The 16,406-nt window shown below is 46.1% G+C and overlaps 1 protein-coding gene across 2 annotated transcripts in view; it reads left to right on the top strand.

Moving 5' to 3' along the window:
• LOC115203157 (transcription factor 25) overlaps window positions 1–16,406 on the top strand; it is a 32,372-nt gene that overhangs the window by 12,525 nt on the left and 3,441 nt on the right. For both annotated transcript variants that reach the window (XM_029767576.1, XM_029767577.1), the window contains exons 11-17: window positions 2,273–2,378; window positions 2,490–2,649; window positions 2,852–2,939; window positions 3,116–3,274; window positions 6,816–6,906; window positions 8,936–9,015; window positions 11,442–11,517. In XM_029767576.1, coding sequence (XP_029623436.1) covers window positions 2,273–2,378; window positions 2,490–2,649; window positions 2,852–2,939; window positions 3,116–3,274; window positions 6,816–6,906; window positions 8,936–9,015; window positions 11,442–11,517 — 760 coding nt within the window. The remainder of the gene's footprint in view (window positions 1–2,272; window positions 2,379–2,489; window positions 2,650–2,851; window positions 2,940–3,115; window positions 3,275–6,815; window positions 6,907–8,935; window positions 9,016–11,441; window positions 11,518–16,406) is intronic.

The raw sequence follows: 16,406 nt of genomic DNA on the forward strand, positions 1-16,406 counted from the left end.
ATAAAGTATAAAAACAGATTGTTAAATCAATTAAATTAAATATATTAATGATGTGATATTTGTAGTTTATTAAATGGCACAAGGCTGCGCTGTGCTAATCTGTGCCCGATCCCAATTGTTATCTAAAATTTCCTCTTATAAAGATTCCTTCTCATATATTATAATAATAAAGGTCTTACCACACTTCATATCAACTAAACAAACATAACACTTGAGTCAGATGTCCATATCTTACCCAGGAATGACTCGTCTAAATGGATCAGGGTGGCTGCATTCCATTACTGGTCATTAAACCTGTCTAAGCAGTAGGACAGAACAACACCCATGGGACAGGCCACACACTATTATTACACATTCATCTGCCTCGGCCCTGTGTCTTAGGCCTTTAACCTTTATCTTATCTAGGATGTGGTGGGCATGGTGTACAAAACATTATGAACACCTGCTCTTTCCATGACATAGACTGACCAGGTGAAAGCTATGACCCCTTATTGATGTCATTTATTGAAGGGGAGTAGACAGGTTAAAGAATGATTTTTAAGCCTTGAGACAATTGAGACATGACTTGTGTGTGTGCCATTCAGAGGGTGAATGGGCAAGACAAAAGATTTAAGTGCCTTTGAATGGGGTATCGTAGTAGGTGCCAGGCACACCTGTTTAAGTGTGTCAAGAACTGCAACGCTGCTGGGTTTTTCACGCTCAACAGTTTCCTATGTGTATCAACAATGGTCCAACACCCAAATGACATCCAGCCAACTTGACAAAACTGTGGGAAGCATTGGAGTCAACATGGGCCAGCATATGTGTGGAACACTTTCAGCAAAAGCGGGTGCAACTCAATATTAAGGTGTTCCTAATGTTTTGTATACTCAGTGTTTATTTATGATTTCCGTCAAACACTGGCTTCCTCCCCTCAAACACTGGCTTCCTCCCCTCAAACACTGGCTTCCTCCCCTCAAACACTGGCTTCCTCCCCTCAAACACTGGCTTCCTCCCCTCAAACACTGGCTTCCTCCCCTCAAACACCGGCTTCCTCCCCTCATGGTGGTGTGTGTCTGCTCTGTATAAGCATCCACGGTGGAACACATTGTGACGGCTGTCCCTCTCAGGCCTGCTGTGTTATGATCAGGAGGTCCTTATCTCTGCTTCAGTAGATGACTGATAGGAATACCAGATGAACAGCCCTGCTGCCCGCAGCAGCTCTGTCATATACCACATACAGGGCCCTGCTTTTTGTTGCGGAAATGGATTCACTGTGCTTTTACCGGTATTTCCAGCATTATCCAATAGTGTTGATGGAGGTAGAAAATCTTAGGAAATGTTATTTCATTGACACAAGCTGTCTCCAATCAATATCTGACTGGGACTTGAACCCGGGTCCAGCGACTGCCAAGCCAACCCCTTCACCTGTTACTCCCAAGAGGTCCGAACCCCGAACCTCTTGATGAGCTCGCTAGGTGTTGGGTTATTGTCGCTTCACTACCCCCTTCCTTCGGGAGAGTGTGTCCCCAAGCTATACCAACTCCCTCACGAGTACATGACACTCGATGGCCTCATGGGCACCATCCCACTTCTGACACCAATGTAGTGAATTTGGAGGGTAGCCCCGACCGGGACTCAAACGCAAATCCACAAACCCAGTGACTGTCAGGCCAACAGGTGTTGATTTTATAGTCGCTGGATCCGGGTTTGGATCTGTTGGGGATACCCCCTGAATTACATACAGTGTATTTCAATGGTTGGTTTCATTTAATCAACCCTTTAACTGCCCCTAATTGACCAATTTTTAGCTACAACTTCCAAGTCTGTTGGAGAGGATCAGCTTGAGCAAAATAAGGTGTAGAATCACTGATCTACAAATAGTATTCCCTGCCAAATTATAGTAAATAATAATATCACACGCACAACCAGGCATTGATTGATTGGAGACAGTGTCAATTAAATAACATTTCCTAGGATTTTCTACCTGCAGCAACACTACTGAATGAAGCTTGAAATACCAGTAAAAGCACAGTGCCTCCATTTCCATTATGTATAGTGTCACTGTATTTAGGATCCCCAGGATATTGAGTGTTTCCAGCAATGACACAGATTCTGGTCACGGGTTGTCATGGGTCCGCTGTTAATAAAGAAACCATTTATTTTATTTCTGTAATGTTTATTTATATAGCAGTTATGTGGTCTTAGTTATGTAGGCGAAACTGAATTAAGTATTCATTGAAGAAGAGGAGCTGTTGTGTGTTTTATTCCGTCATATCCTTTCTCTCCCAAGTCTGGACCCCGACAGTGATCCCCTCTGTATGCTTCTGCTCATTGACTTCCTCTCCCTGCGCTCACGAGAGTACAACTTTCTCCTCCGGCTATACCAGGATTGGGAGGTGAGACGAGTGTGTGCGCAAGATTTTCCCTGTGTGTGTGTGACCTCATACCAGTGTGTGTGTGATTTCTGTGTGTGTATTGTCTGATTCCTGTGTGTGTGTGTTTCCCAGGTGCACAGGAACCTGTCCCAGTTGCCAAACTTTGCCTTCTCTGTGGCTCTGAGCCACTTCCACCTGAGTCAGGAGGATCAGACTGAGTCAGAGGAGAGGGAAAGGCTCAAACACAAGGCTGACCTGCTGCTGCAGAACGCTCTCATCATGTTCCCTGGAGGTTAAAGTCACACACACACACAGGCCTGAGAGGGACAGCCATCAGAATGTGTTCCACCATGGATGCTTATATAGAACACACACACACACACACACACACACACACACACACACACACACACACACACACACACACACACACACACACACACACACACACAGAGAAAAGAGACCTATGCCTGATTTGTTTGTGTGTTCCCCAGTGTTGATGCCTCTGTTGGACCTGTGCACAGTGCAGCCAGACGCTGCTGTATCGTCACATGACTTCTTTGGACCCAGAAGCCAGTTGGGGTAAAACATCTGCTTCAACCGAGGCATCATGTCTCCCTGTCTGTCATGTCTTCCCTTTATGCACATCTTCTGTGTCAGTCAGCCTAATGGAATTGAATCATTATTTATTGGCATGAAATTGTATTAGAGTGACAAATTGAATTGTTCCTTCCTCCCATCTCTTTCCCTCTTTCTAGGCAGTCTCCTGCCCTGGCTGAACTGGTGTCTCTGTACGTGGGGCGGACACACACCCTGTGGAGGGAGGGAGGGGTCCTGCTGTGGCTGGAGGAGTGTGTGAGGGAGGTGTTACGACGAGTCGACACTAAAGACCCTCTGGTGGAGGACTGCCAAAACAAGTAAGAGCCACTTGGACTCTAGACCACTGGCATTATTACCTTTCCAACCGTCCAAACCGTTCCTTGTTACCCCATTCACCTCTATCCTGGAATTCACACTGAGTATTTCTGTTCAATAAGTAATATTCATTGATTCAGTGGAGCAATGTTCAGTGTGGATTCCAGGCTAGTTCACCTCCAACATTCCGAAGGTCTACTTACCCCTTGCACAGTTTACACATTTTGCAGCCTTAAAATGAAATACAAAAATAAATTACATCGTTTTTCTACCATTGTACTCAACCTACTCTACATTTCCAATGTGAAAGAAAAATTATAGAACATTTATCAAATTAATAAAATTAAAATAAGATGTCTGGATTGCATATGTCTTCACACCCCAGGGTTAATACTTGGTGGAAGCACATTTGGCTGAAAAAACATTTGGAATAGGAATCTACCAACTTTGAACAGATGTTAGGGCTACATATATCCATTGTTTTCTTTCCAAATTCGCTCAAGCTCAGTAAATTTGGTTGGAAGTCATTGATGGACAGCAATATTCAAACCTTGTCTCTGATTTTCAAGCAGATTTAAATTAGGACTGAGACTGGACCATTCAGGAACACTCAACACCTCTTGGAAAGCCATTCTGGTGTGTCTTTGGCATTACAAATACGGCATTACAATTTGTGTAATTGTCCTGCTGAAATATAAAAGTCTTTCCCAGGGTTATGTGTTCAGAAGACTGAGACAGGGTTTCCTTTAACTTTTTATCTTTGCTCCTTTCACATTTCTTTTGGTCTTGACAAACTCCCCAGTCCCTGCAGGTGACAAGCATAACCATAACATGATGCTGCAAGCACATAACTTTGAAAATACAGAGGATAAACCACATTGCATTCACTCCACATATCTGACATGTATGACAAAGTGAAAAGAATGAAGCCTGTGGTACAGTCGACTTCAAATCATTCATTCTGTTTGCAACAAGGCCGTTAAGTAGTACTGGAAGACAACACGGCAAAGTATTGTGCTTTTTTGCCTGAATTAAAAACTACAGGCTTGGGTCCAATACAACACAACACAGAGTGAAACCCACTGTATTTTCAAGTATTGTGGTGGCAGCATCATGTTATGGGTATGCTTGTCACCGGCAGGGCTTTGAGAGTTTGTTAGGATCAAAAAGAAATATCAAAGGAGCAAAGCCAAGGTAAAAAGTCTGAACCTAACCCTGGAATAAAATGTACACCCCCAAGCTCTCTAAGCCTACCCCTCATCCCCACCACCCAGTAGGATCCACCATTGTAGTCCAATCAATCATCTACCTTTGCCTCAAATGGGCCTTATCCACCAACATTTACTCTTAACTCCTCTTAACCCTTTCTCCTTCTGCTCGCTCATCCCTACTTAACCCTCTCCCACGTTGTCTTTCCTTTTCCTTCTCTCACCCCACATATCCCTTTATTTTTTCCCCCCTCTCTCACCCTGCTTAACGGTCTGTCAATCGATTTCTCCGTTTCCCACTTGCACCTAGGCTGCCGAGGTTAGGGTCAGTGTTTGTACTGTATATCTGTTAACCCCATGTTAATCAGAGTCATCTGAATGACCCCTCACGAGTGGAGAAGAGAGAGGTTACATAGAGAGGGGTCCTCCTGAAATGAGGCATATTGGCTTATGTCTCTTTTTATTTTATTATTATTATTATTATTATTAATATACACTGCTCAAAAAAATAAAGGGAACACTTAAACAACACAATGTAACTCCAAGTCAATCACACTTCTGTGAAATCAAACTGTCCACTTAGGAAGCAACACTGATTGACAATAAATTTCACATGCTGTTGTGCAAATGGAATAGACAACAGGTGGAAATTATAGGCAATTAGCAAGACACCCCCAATAAAGAAGTGGTTCTGCAGGTGGGGACCACAGACCACTTCTCAGTTCCTATGCTTCCTGGCTGATGTTTTGGTCACTTTTGAATGCTGGCGGTGCTTTCACTCTAGTGGTAGCATGAGACGGAGTCTACAACCCACACAAGTGGCTCAGGTAGTGCAGCTCATCCAGGATGGCACGTCAATGCGAGCTGTGGCAAGAAGGTTTGCTGTGTCTGTCAGGGTAGTGTCCAGAGCATGGAGGCGCTACCAGGAGACAGGCCAGTACATCAGGAGACGTGGAGGAGGCCGTAGGAGGGCAACAACCCAGCAGCAGGACCGCTACATCCGCCTTTGTGCAAGGAGGAGCAGGAGAAGCACTGCCAGAGCCCTGCAAAATGACCTCCAGCAGGCCACAAATGTGCATGTGTCTGCTCAAACGGTCAAAAACAGACTCCATGAGGGTGGTATGAGGGCCCGACGTCCACAGGTGAGGGTTGTGCTTACAGCCCAACACCGTGCAGGACATTTGGCATTTGCCAGAGAACAGCAAGATTGGCAAATTCGCCACTGGCGCCCTGTGCTCTTCACAGATGAAAGCAGGTTCACACTGAGCACGTGACAGACGTGACAGAGTCTGGAGACGCCGTGGAGAATGTTCTGCTGCCTGCAACATCCTCCAGCATGACCGGTTTGGCGGTGGGTCAGTCATGGTGTGGGGTGGCATTTCTTTGGGGGGCCGCACAGCCCTCCATGTGCTCGCCAGAGGTAGCCTGACTGCCATTAGGTACCGAGATGAGATCCTCAGACCCCTTGTGAGACCATATGCTGGTGCGGTTGGCCCTGGGTTCCTCCTAATGCAAGACAATGCTAAACCTCATGTGGCTGGAGTGTGTCAGCAGTTCCTGCAAGAGGAAGGCATTGATGCTATGGACTGGCCCGCCCGTTCCCCAGACCTGAATCCAATTGAGCACATCTGGGACACCATGTCTCGCTCCATCCACCAATGCCACGTTGCACCACAGACTGTCCAGGAGTTGGTGAATGCTTTAGTCCAGGTCTGGGAGGAGATCCCTCAGGAGACCATCCGCCACCTCATCAGGAGCATGCCCAGGCGTTGTAGGGAGGTCATACAGGCACGTGGAGGCCACACACACTACTGAGCCTCATTTTGACTTGTTTTAAGGACATTACATCAAAGTTGGATCAGCCTGTCGTGTGGTTTTACACTTTAACTTTGAGTGTGACTCCAAATCCAGACTTCCATGGGTTGATAAATTGGATTTCCATTGATTATTTTTGTGTGATTTTGTTGTCAGCACATTCAACTATGTAAAGAAAAAAGTATTTAATAAGATTATTTCTTTCATTCAGATCTAGGATGTGTTATTTATGTGTTCCCTTTATTTTTTTGAGCAGTATATATTTGTTGTACTTTTACCCCTTTTTTGTGATCCCGGCCAGCCAAACCCTCCCCTAACCCGGACGAAGCTGGGTCAATTGTGCGCCACCTCATGGGTCTCCCGGTCACGGCTGGCTGTGACACAGCCTGGGATCGAACCGGGGCTGTAGTTACGCCTCAAGCACTGCGGTGCAGTGCCTTAGACTGCTGCACCACTTGGGAGGCCCTGGCCTATGTGTCTCTGACTTTGGTTTCCCCTCCTGTCTCCTCCACCCCCCTAGGAGGAAGCAGAGGTACCAGAGTGCCCCCCTGAACATCCATCGCCACGTCATCCTGTCTGAAATCAAAGAGGCCACCTCCACTCTACCGCTGGTGAGAGACTCAGGCAACAGCCACTCTACTATACCCTGGTCACCAGTTCTGTTTCTGATTTAGCCCAGTCATCCATTGTCATGCTGTTTGTTGTTTGTTCAATCAGAAACAGATTTGGCAACCAGCTTTACTCTATTATTATGTCTGGGTCTCATATAGCACCCTATCCCCTTATATTGCATGACTTTTGACCAGCCATAACCCTGGTCAATAGTAGCACACAGTATATAGGGGAATAGAGTGACTAATCTAGTCATAGTATAATTTCCTTACTGCTTTACCACATGATCATGAATAGTTGTATTCATTCATTCTGTACACTGTACAGTGGGGGGAAAAAGTATTTGATCCCCTGCTGATTTTGTACGTTTGCCCACTGATAAAGAAAGGATCAGTCTATAATTTTAATGGTAGGTTTATTTGAACAGTGAGAGACAGAATAACAACAAAAAAATCCAGAAAACGCATGTTTAAAATGTTATAAGATTGTAGACCTACACAAGGCTGGAATGGGCTACAAGACCATCGCCAAGCAGCTTGGTGAGAAGGTGACAACATTTGGTGCGATTATTCGCAAATGGAAGAAACACAAAAGAACTGTCAATATCCCTCGGCCTGGGGCTCCATGCAAGATCTCACCTCGTGGGGTTGCAATGATCATGAGAATGGTGAGGAATCAGCCCAGAACTACACGGGAGGATCTTGTCAATGATCTCAAGGCAGCTGGGACCATAGTCACCAAGAAAACAATTGGTAACACACTACGCCGTGAAGGACTGAAATCCTGCAGCGCCCGCAAGGTCCCCCTGCTCAAGAATACATATACATGCCCGTCTGAAGTTTGCCAATGAACATCTGAATGATTCAGAGGACAACTGGTGAAAGTGTTGTGGTCAGGTGAGACCAAAATGGAGCTCTTTGGCATCAACTCAACTCGCCATGTTTGGAGGAGGAGGAATGCTGCCTATGACCCCAAGAACACCATCTCCACCGTCAAACATGGAGGTGGAAACATTATGCTTTGGGGGTGTTTTTCTGCTAAGGGGACAGGACAACTTCACTACATCAAAGGGACGATGGACGGGGCCATGTAGAGTCAAATCTTGGGTGAGAACATCCTTCCCTCAGCCAGCTCATTGAAAATGGGTCGTGGATGGGTATTCCAGCATGACAATGACCAAAAACACATGGCCAAGGCAACAAAGGAGTGGCTCAAGGAGAAGCACATTAAGGTCCTGGAGTGGCCTAGCCAGTCTCCAGACCATAATCCCATAGAAAATCTGTGGAGGGAGCTGAAGGTTCGAGTTGCCAAACGTCAGCCTCAAAACCTTAATGACTTGGAGAAGATCTGCAAAGAGGAGTGGGACAAAATCCCTCCTGAGATGTGTGCAAACCTGGTGGCTAACTACAAGAAACGTCTGACCTCTGTGATTGCCAACAAAGGTTTTGCCACCAAGTACTAAGTCATGTTTTGCAGAGGGGTCAAATACGTATTTCCCTCATTAAAATGCAAATCATTTTATAAAATTTTTGACATGCGTTTTTCTGGATTTTTTTGTTTGTTATTCTGTCTCTCACTGTTCAAATACACCTACCATTAAAATTATAGACTGATCATTTCTTTGTAAGTGGGCAAACGTACAAAATCAGCAGGGGATCAAATACTTTTTTCCCCAACTGTATATCCTATATCTGTATAACATGAAACGTCCCACAGAGTAAATGTGGTTTGCAGGAGAGTAGCATACACGTACACAACCACTACAGTACAGAGCATGCCAAATTATGCTGAGAATGTAGTCCTCTAGTTCAAAGAGAGAATTAACAACTGGCATGGAACCTTATTGGTTCCATGAAGAACCCAATCAAATATAATGATTGGACCTCCTCATCGAGAGGTCCTCATAACACAAACAAGATCAACGTTGATGTTTTGGATGCATGACAATTACATCAGTAACAGAGTGGTAGTGAGGATAGGCCTTCAATATGTTTACTGTAATGGTGAGTTGTGTGTGTTCTCTCCCAGGAGGTGACCACTCAGTCGGTGATGGGGTTCGATCCTCTCCCCCCGCTGGACTCAGTGGCCTCATACACCCGGCCTGAGAGGTAACCCTCCAAACATGTCCTAACTTGTGCCATTATACATATCTTGTGCAAGGTAGGGTATGTACCAGTGCAGGTTTTTACATAGTACACAAAATATAAACACTACCGTTCAAAATGTTGAGGTCACTTAGAAATGTCCTTGTATTTTAAATAAAAGCACATTTTTTGTCATTTAAATAACAACATCAAATTGATCAGAAATATAGTGTAGAATGGCAGCTTCATTAAATAGTACCAGCAAAACACCAGTCTCAACGTCAACAGTGAAGAGGCGACTCCGGGATGCTGGCCTTCTAGGCAGAGTTCCTCTGTGTTCTTTTGCCCATCTTAATCTTTTCTTTTTATTGGCCAGTCTGAGATATGGCTCTTTCATTGCAACTCTGCCTAGAAGGCCAGCGTCCCGGAGTCGCCTCTTCACTGTTGACGTTGAGACTGGTGTTTTGCGAGTACTATTTAATGAAGCTGCCAGTTGAGGACTTGTGAGGCGTCTGTTTCTCAAACTAGATACTCTAATGTACTTGTCCTCTTGCTCAGTTGTGCACTGGGGCCTCCCGCTCCTCTTTCTATTCTGGTTAAAACCAGTTTGCGCTGTTCTGTGAAGGGAGTAGTACACAGCGTTGTACGAGATCTTCAATTTCTTGGCAATTTCTCACATGGAATACTCAGAACAAGAATAGACTGATGAGTTTCAGAAGAAAGTTCTTTGTTTCTGGCCATTTTGAGCCTGTAATCGAACCCACAAATGCTGATGCTCCAGATACTCAACTAGTCTAAAGAAGACCAGTTTTATTGCTTCGTTTATCAGCACAACAGTTTTCAGCTGTGCTAACATAATTTCAAAAGGGTTTTCTAATGATCAATTAGCCTTTTAAAATGCTAAACTTGGATTAGCTAACACAACGTGCCATTGGAACACAGGAGTGATGGTTGCTGATAATGGGCCTCTGTACGCCTATGTAGATATTCCATAAAAAATCAGCCGTTTCCATTTACAACATTAACAATGTCTACACTGTATTTCTGATTGATTTGATGTTATTTTAATGGACAAAATTTTTTGCTTTTCTTTCAAAAACAAGGACATTTCTAAGTGAACCCAAATTTTTGAATGGTAGTGTACAGTGAGGGAAAAAAGTATTTGATCCCCTGCTGATTTTGTACGTTTGCCCACTGACAAAGAAATGATCAGTCTATAATTTTAATGGTAGGTTTATTTGAACAGTGCGAGACAGAATAACAACAAAAAATCCAGAATCCAGCCATTGATGTAAATTTTGCATAAAGAATAGCCTTGATTTCACCAGCTTGCATCTCTCCTCTCAATGGTCTATCCCTGACACACCCTTCCTTCTCTGCCTCCCTTCTTTTTCTCCCTCCCACATATCCCTCTCTTCAATCTCTCTCTTCTCCCCTCTCGCTGTCATCAGTTTCTGTGAAATAGCATGTGGTTACAGGAGTGTTGTTGGCTCCTGGGTGAGGCCTCTTTCCTTCCCATCTTGTGATAGCTGTTAACCAGCAGAGTCACTGGTGGATGGTAGGGAGGCATCAAACCATCAGAGAGGCGAATACGGTGACAACGGATAACATGACAAATTGACCCCCAGTCAAGAGAAAGTGTAGCATTTGTTTTAAGTGGGGAAGACCTCCTAATGTCCTGAGGGCTGTTGTGTGGAGCACACTGTACATACTGTACCCTGTCCTGATGATCTCTGGTGAGAACTACTTAGAATGACAGCCCACCCATGTCTGAGGACAGCCCTACTATTTCTGCCTGATGGTTGCTTGTTCCTCATAAGCTTTACAAACATGGCCACGGAGAAGTGTTTTGATTGATAAATAACTGGGATGTGTAAGTGGTTGAAGTAATGATTTTTATTAATGGGTGGGGGGGTTACTGGTTACAATTTAGCACTGGATCTGTAACCGCAACATAAAAGCAGAGCATTCTTTGGGTTTAGAGAAACTATTGGACCTACTTATAATGATCTACAGTGAGGTCCAAAAGTACTTAGACAGTGACACTTTGTTGGAATGGTTAATAATACATTATCATGTCTTTCTGTTGGGCACACATAATCTGAAACACAACCAAAACTAACTGCAAATGCATCCAACAAGTTTGGAGTATTACAAGCTTGTTGTAGTCAGGACCAAATATATGGGACCAATTACTAAACTTTTGACTACTTTAATACACATATAAGTACATTTGCCCAATACTTTTGGTTCTCTAAAATGCGTTGACTATGCACACATTCCAAGTGCAGGAGTACAGAGCGAAAACAACAAAACATGGACCTCACTGTATATGATGGTTGATATAATTTATGGTCATGGGAGAATCCTTATCAGCAGAAGAGTGTGAGAAATGTATTGCATGCTTGTGTTATCTTGTTAGCTTTTCTCACTTGTCTCTGTGTTTGCAGGCAGAGTGTGGGAGCCTCCAATGAGAGCACCCTGTCACTGTTCTTCCGCTCTCTGCTGCCAAACTTCAACCTGCAGGTAAGTGAGTGAGCTAGGCCGAGGGTGAGCTACAGTAGACTAGGGGTGTGCAACCATGGTCCTCGGGAGCTGCAGTGTCAGGCAGATGGCTGGGTTCTTTCATTCAAGTCCGTGCCTGATTATTTAGATCTGGAAAACTCTGATTCCAATCAGTGACATTAATGGATATGGATTTGACAAAGAAGTAGCAGAGGAAGAGGACATCAGCAGACACTGTGGTCCCTGAGGACAGAGCTGCATGCCCCCCAGCATGGCAAATCTAAGAAAAGGTCCCCTGCTTCATAGAATATCATGACTGCTTGTCCTTTGACCCCAATGTCCCATCTCCCGTTAATGACCTCATAAACCAACGTGTGTGTTGTGTGTGTGTGTGTGTGTGTGTGTGTGTGTGTGTGTGTGTGTGTGTGTGTGTGTGTGTGTGTGTGTGTGTGTGTGTGTGTGTGTGTGTGTGTGTGTGTGTGTGTGTGTGTGTGTGTGTGTGTGTGTGTGTCTGTGTGTTTTAACATAGGGCAAGGACCTTGAATAAAATGGCATGGGAAACAGTCTCATAATGATAATATAGCTAGCATCTCCACCGTGCCTTTCCCAATGGGAGACCAATAGGGAACATCAGCTGTTGAGGCATATGACCTCCCACACACGGAAAAGTGTAAAAAAAGATTATAACTCACAGGATATTTCAGTTGGCATGTTGCTTCAGCAGACAATGAAAACATTCATAAAGTGTACCGAGAGTCAAAGAACCTGGTCTGTCGCTTCCTCAGGGCTCCCAGATTCCTCACATACACTAGCCCACGCTGTTGCTAGGCCACGGTCAGCGGGATGAGACGTCATCATAATAATCTCAAAACATTTGTGGGAGTGCTGAGCTAATGGAGACACCCTGGGCTACTGTTGGGCTGAGCTAATGGAGACATCCTGGGCTACTGTTGGGCTGAGCTAATGGAGACATCCTGGGCTACTGTTGGGCTGAGCTAATGGAGACATCCTGGGCTACTGTTGGGCTGAGCTAATGGAGACATCCTGGGCTACTGTTGGGCTGAGCTAATGGAGACATCCTGGGCTACTGTTGGGCTGAGCTAATGGAGACATCCTGGGCTACTGTTGGGCTGAGCTAATGGAGACATCCTGGGCTACTGTTGGGCTGAGCTAATGGAGACATCCTGGGCTACTGTTGGGCTGAGCTAATGGAGACATCCTGGGCTACTGTTGGGCTGAGCTAATGGAGACATCCTGGGCTACTGTTGGGCTGAGCTAATGGAGACATCCTGGGCTACTGTTGGGCTGAGCTAATGGAGACATCCTGGGCTACTGTTGGGCTGAGCTAATGGGGACATCCTGGGCTACTGTTGGGCTGAGCTAATGGAGACATCCTGGTCTACTGTTGGGCTGAGCTAATGGAGACATCCTGGGCTACTGTTGGGCTGAGCTAATGGGGACATCCTGGGCTACTGTTGGGCTGAGCTAATGGGGACATCCTGGGCTACTGTTGGGCTGAGCTAATGGAGACATCCTGGGCTACTGTTGGGCTGAGCTAATGGGGACATCCTGGGCTACTGTTGGGCTGAGCTAATGGAGACATCCTGGGCTACTGTTGGGCTGAGCTAATGGAGACATCCTGGGCTACTGTTGGGCTGAGCTAATGGGGACATCCTGGGCTACTGTTGGGCTGAGCTAATGGGGACATCCTGGGCTACTGTTGGGCTGAGCTAATGGAGACATCCTGGGCTACTGTTGGGCTGAGCTAATGGGGACATCCTGGGCTACTGTTGGGCTGAGCTAATGGAGACATCCTGGGCTACTGTTGGGCTGAGCTAATGGAGACATCCTGGGCTACTGTTGGGCTGAGCTAATGGAGACATCCTGGGCTACTGTTGGGCTGAGCTAATGGAGACATCCTGGGCTACTGTTGGGCAGAGCTAATGGAGACATCCTGGGCTACTGTTGGGCTGAGCTAATGGAGACATCCTGGGCTACTGTTGGGCTGAGCTAATGGAGACATCCTGGGCTACTGTTGGGCTGAGCTAATGGAGACATCCTGGGCTACTGTTGGGCTTAGCTAATGGAGACATCCTGGGCTACTGTTGGGCTGAGCTAATGGAGACATCCTGGGCTACTGTTGGGCTGAGCTAATGGGGACATCCTGGGCTACTGTTGGGCTGAGCTAATGGAGACATCCTGGGCTACTGTTGGGCTGAGCTAATGGAGACATCCTGGGCTACTGTTGGGCTGAGCTAATGGGGACATCCTGGGCTACTGTTGGGCTGAGCTAATGGAGACATCCTGGGCTACTGTTGGGCTGAGCTAATGGAGACATCCTGGGCTACTGTTGGGCTGAGCTAATGGGGACATCCTGGGCTACTGTTGGGCTGAGCTAATGGAGACATCCTGGGCTACTGTTGGGCTGAGCTAATGGAGACATCCTGGGCTACTGTTGGGCTGAGCTAATGGGGACATCCTGGGCTACTGTTGGGCTGAGCTAATGGAGACATCCTGGGCTACTGTTGGGCTGAGCTAATGGAGACATCCTGGGCTACTGTTGGGCAGAGCTAATGGAGACATCCTGGGCTACTGTTGGGCAGAGCTAATGGAGACATCCTGGGCTACTGTTGGGCTGAGCTAATGGAGACATCCTGGGCTACTGTTGGGCTGAGCTAATGGAGACATCCTGGGCTACTGTTGGGCTGAGCTAATGGAGACATCCTGGGCTACTGTTGGGCTGAGCTAATGGAGACATCCTGGGCTACTGTTGGGCTGAACTAATGGAGACATCCTGGGCTACTGTTGGGCTGAGCTAATGGGGACATCCTGGGCTACTGTTGGGCTGAGCTAATGGGGACATCCTGGGCTACTGTTGGGCTGAGCTAATGGAGACATCCTGGGCTACTGTTGGGCTGAGCTAATGGGGACATCCTGGGCTACTGTTGGGCTGAGCTAATGGAGACATCCTGGGCTACTGTTGGGCTGAGCTAATGGAGACATCCTGGGCTACTGTTGGGCTGAGCTAATGGGGACATCCTGGGCTACTGTTGGGCTGAGCTAATGGAGACATCCTGGGCTACTGTTGGGCTGAGCTAATGGAGACATCCTGGGCTACTGTTGGGCTGAGCTAATGGAGACATCCTGGGCTACTGTTGGGCTGAGCTAATGGAGACATCCTGGGCTACTGTTGGGCTGAGCTAATGGAGACATCCTGGGCTACTGTTGGGCTGAGCTAATGGAGACATCCTGGGCTACTGTTGGGCTGAGCTAATGGAGACATCCTGGGCTACTGTTGGGCTGAGCTAATGGAGACATCCTGGGCTACTGTTGGGCTGAGCTAATGGAGACATCCTGGGCTACTGTTGGGCTGAGCTAATGGAGACATCCTGGGCTACTGTTGGGCTGAGCTAATGGGGACATCCTGGGCTACTGTTGGGCTGAGCTAATGGAGACATCCTGGGCTACTGTTGGCACAAGGGTTCTGACAGGATGGAAGGGAACATTGATTAGCTTTAGGTAGATATTTAGGTTTAGGTAGATATTCCCTAACACTCTGGAGGTTTCTGAATGGATTAACCATACGACTCATTTCATGCCTATTTGCTCCGTGGCCAAGCCTGAGAAAGTGCTTCTGAGTAGTTTCCTACTCCACTAGATCTACAGCAGCTTAACCACATTAAGTCTACAGTAGCGTAACTTTGCCACAGAAAAACGGGTTCCTCTGTTGGAACTAACCAATATGGCCCCGTGTAGCTCAGTTGGTAGAGCATGGTGTTTGCAACGCCAGGGTTGTGGGTTCGATTCCATATGAAATGTATGCATTCACTACTGTAAGTCGCTCTGGATAAGAGTGTCTGCTAAATGACTAAAATGTAAATGTAAGAACATGCTCTTGAAATAGTGTTTACTGGTGCGTTTTGGACAGGTCCGAGCAATGTTGACCCATTGATGATGTTATGTGACTCTGACTCTGATCTCTATCTGATGACCGATAACACAATCTGATGACGATCTACAACCAACACTTTGTGACGAGGCCGAACAAAGTTTGGCTTTATCATTTGATACAGCACAGATCGTGGAGACAGGATGACGAGGCAAACTTGGCTTTTGGTACAAGAACTCTTGACTCCGTGTTTTGTATGGTCTAACTTGATTTGAAACCGTTTACTGCTATGGATTGGCTAACATAGCCTCTCTTTGATGCACTGTTTTTAATGGTGCGTTACTTGAGTCCTGTTGAAGCAGAACAGACAACTGTTGCATTTCAAGAGAGAGTCTTGATTCCTCTCTGACTTAGTGTTGTCCATGGCAACCAACAAGGAGGGAATGTACTGTCTGCCCCATTGCCCCCTGCTTCTCAGGCAGAGTGGAGAGGAGGTAAAGAGTGGGTAGTGTCACACAGGGTGAAATACACAAGAGACAGATGGTGACAAACACCCCTGGAGAGGAGAGGATAAGCACTCAGTCTGGCACCAGCAACCAGAGGATAGCCCATATTTACACACCACATTGTCTCTCGTCATGTTGACCTACTTCAGAACATTCACTTGTCTATAAAAAAAGATCCACATGATCAAAACATCAATGGACAGTATACATGTGTGGGAGTGATTTTTATATTTAATGAGGTGTCCCACACTGACTGGCAGTGTGTTGCCATGTAACCTTGTGCAGTGAGATGCGACGTGGTGTGAAGGAAGCAAAGCATCGTCTCCTATTATAATCACTCTCCAATGTCCATGCTAGTTCGGACTGTAGCTATCCATGCTAGTGATCAGAGGACATGTGGCTAATTGTAAAGATAATCACTAATGTGGACCACCAACCTGGGCGCTCCAGTGTCCTCAGGTCCTCCTGTGCCACAACTGACCATGCAAGTTCCAGAAACATCCACTGACAAACAG

Source organism: Salmo trutta, chromosome 12, assembly GCF_901001165.1.
Source record: "Salmo trutta chromosome 12, fSalTru1.1, whole genome shotgun sequence".
NCBI classification, from domain to species: Eukaryota; Metazoa; Chordata; class Actinopteri; order Salmoniformes; family Salmonidae; genus Salmo; species Salmo trutta.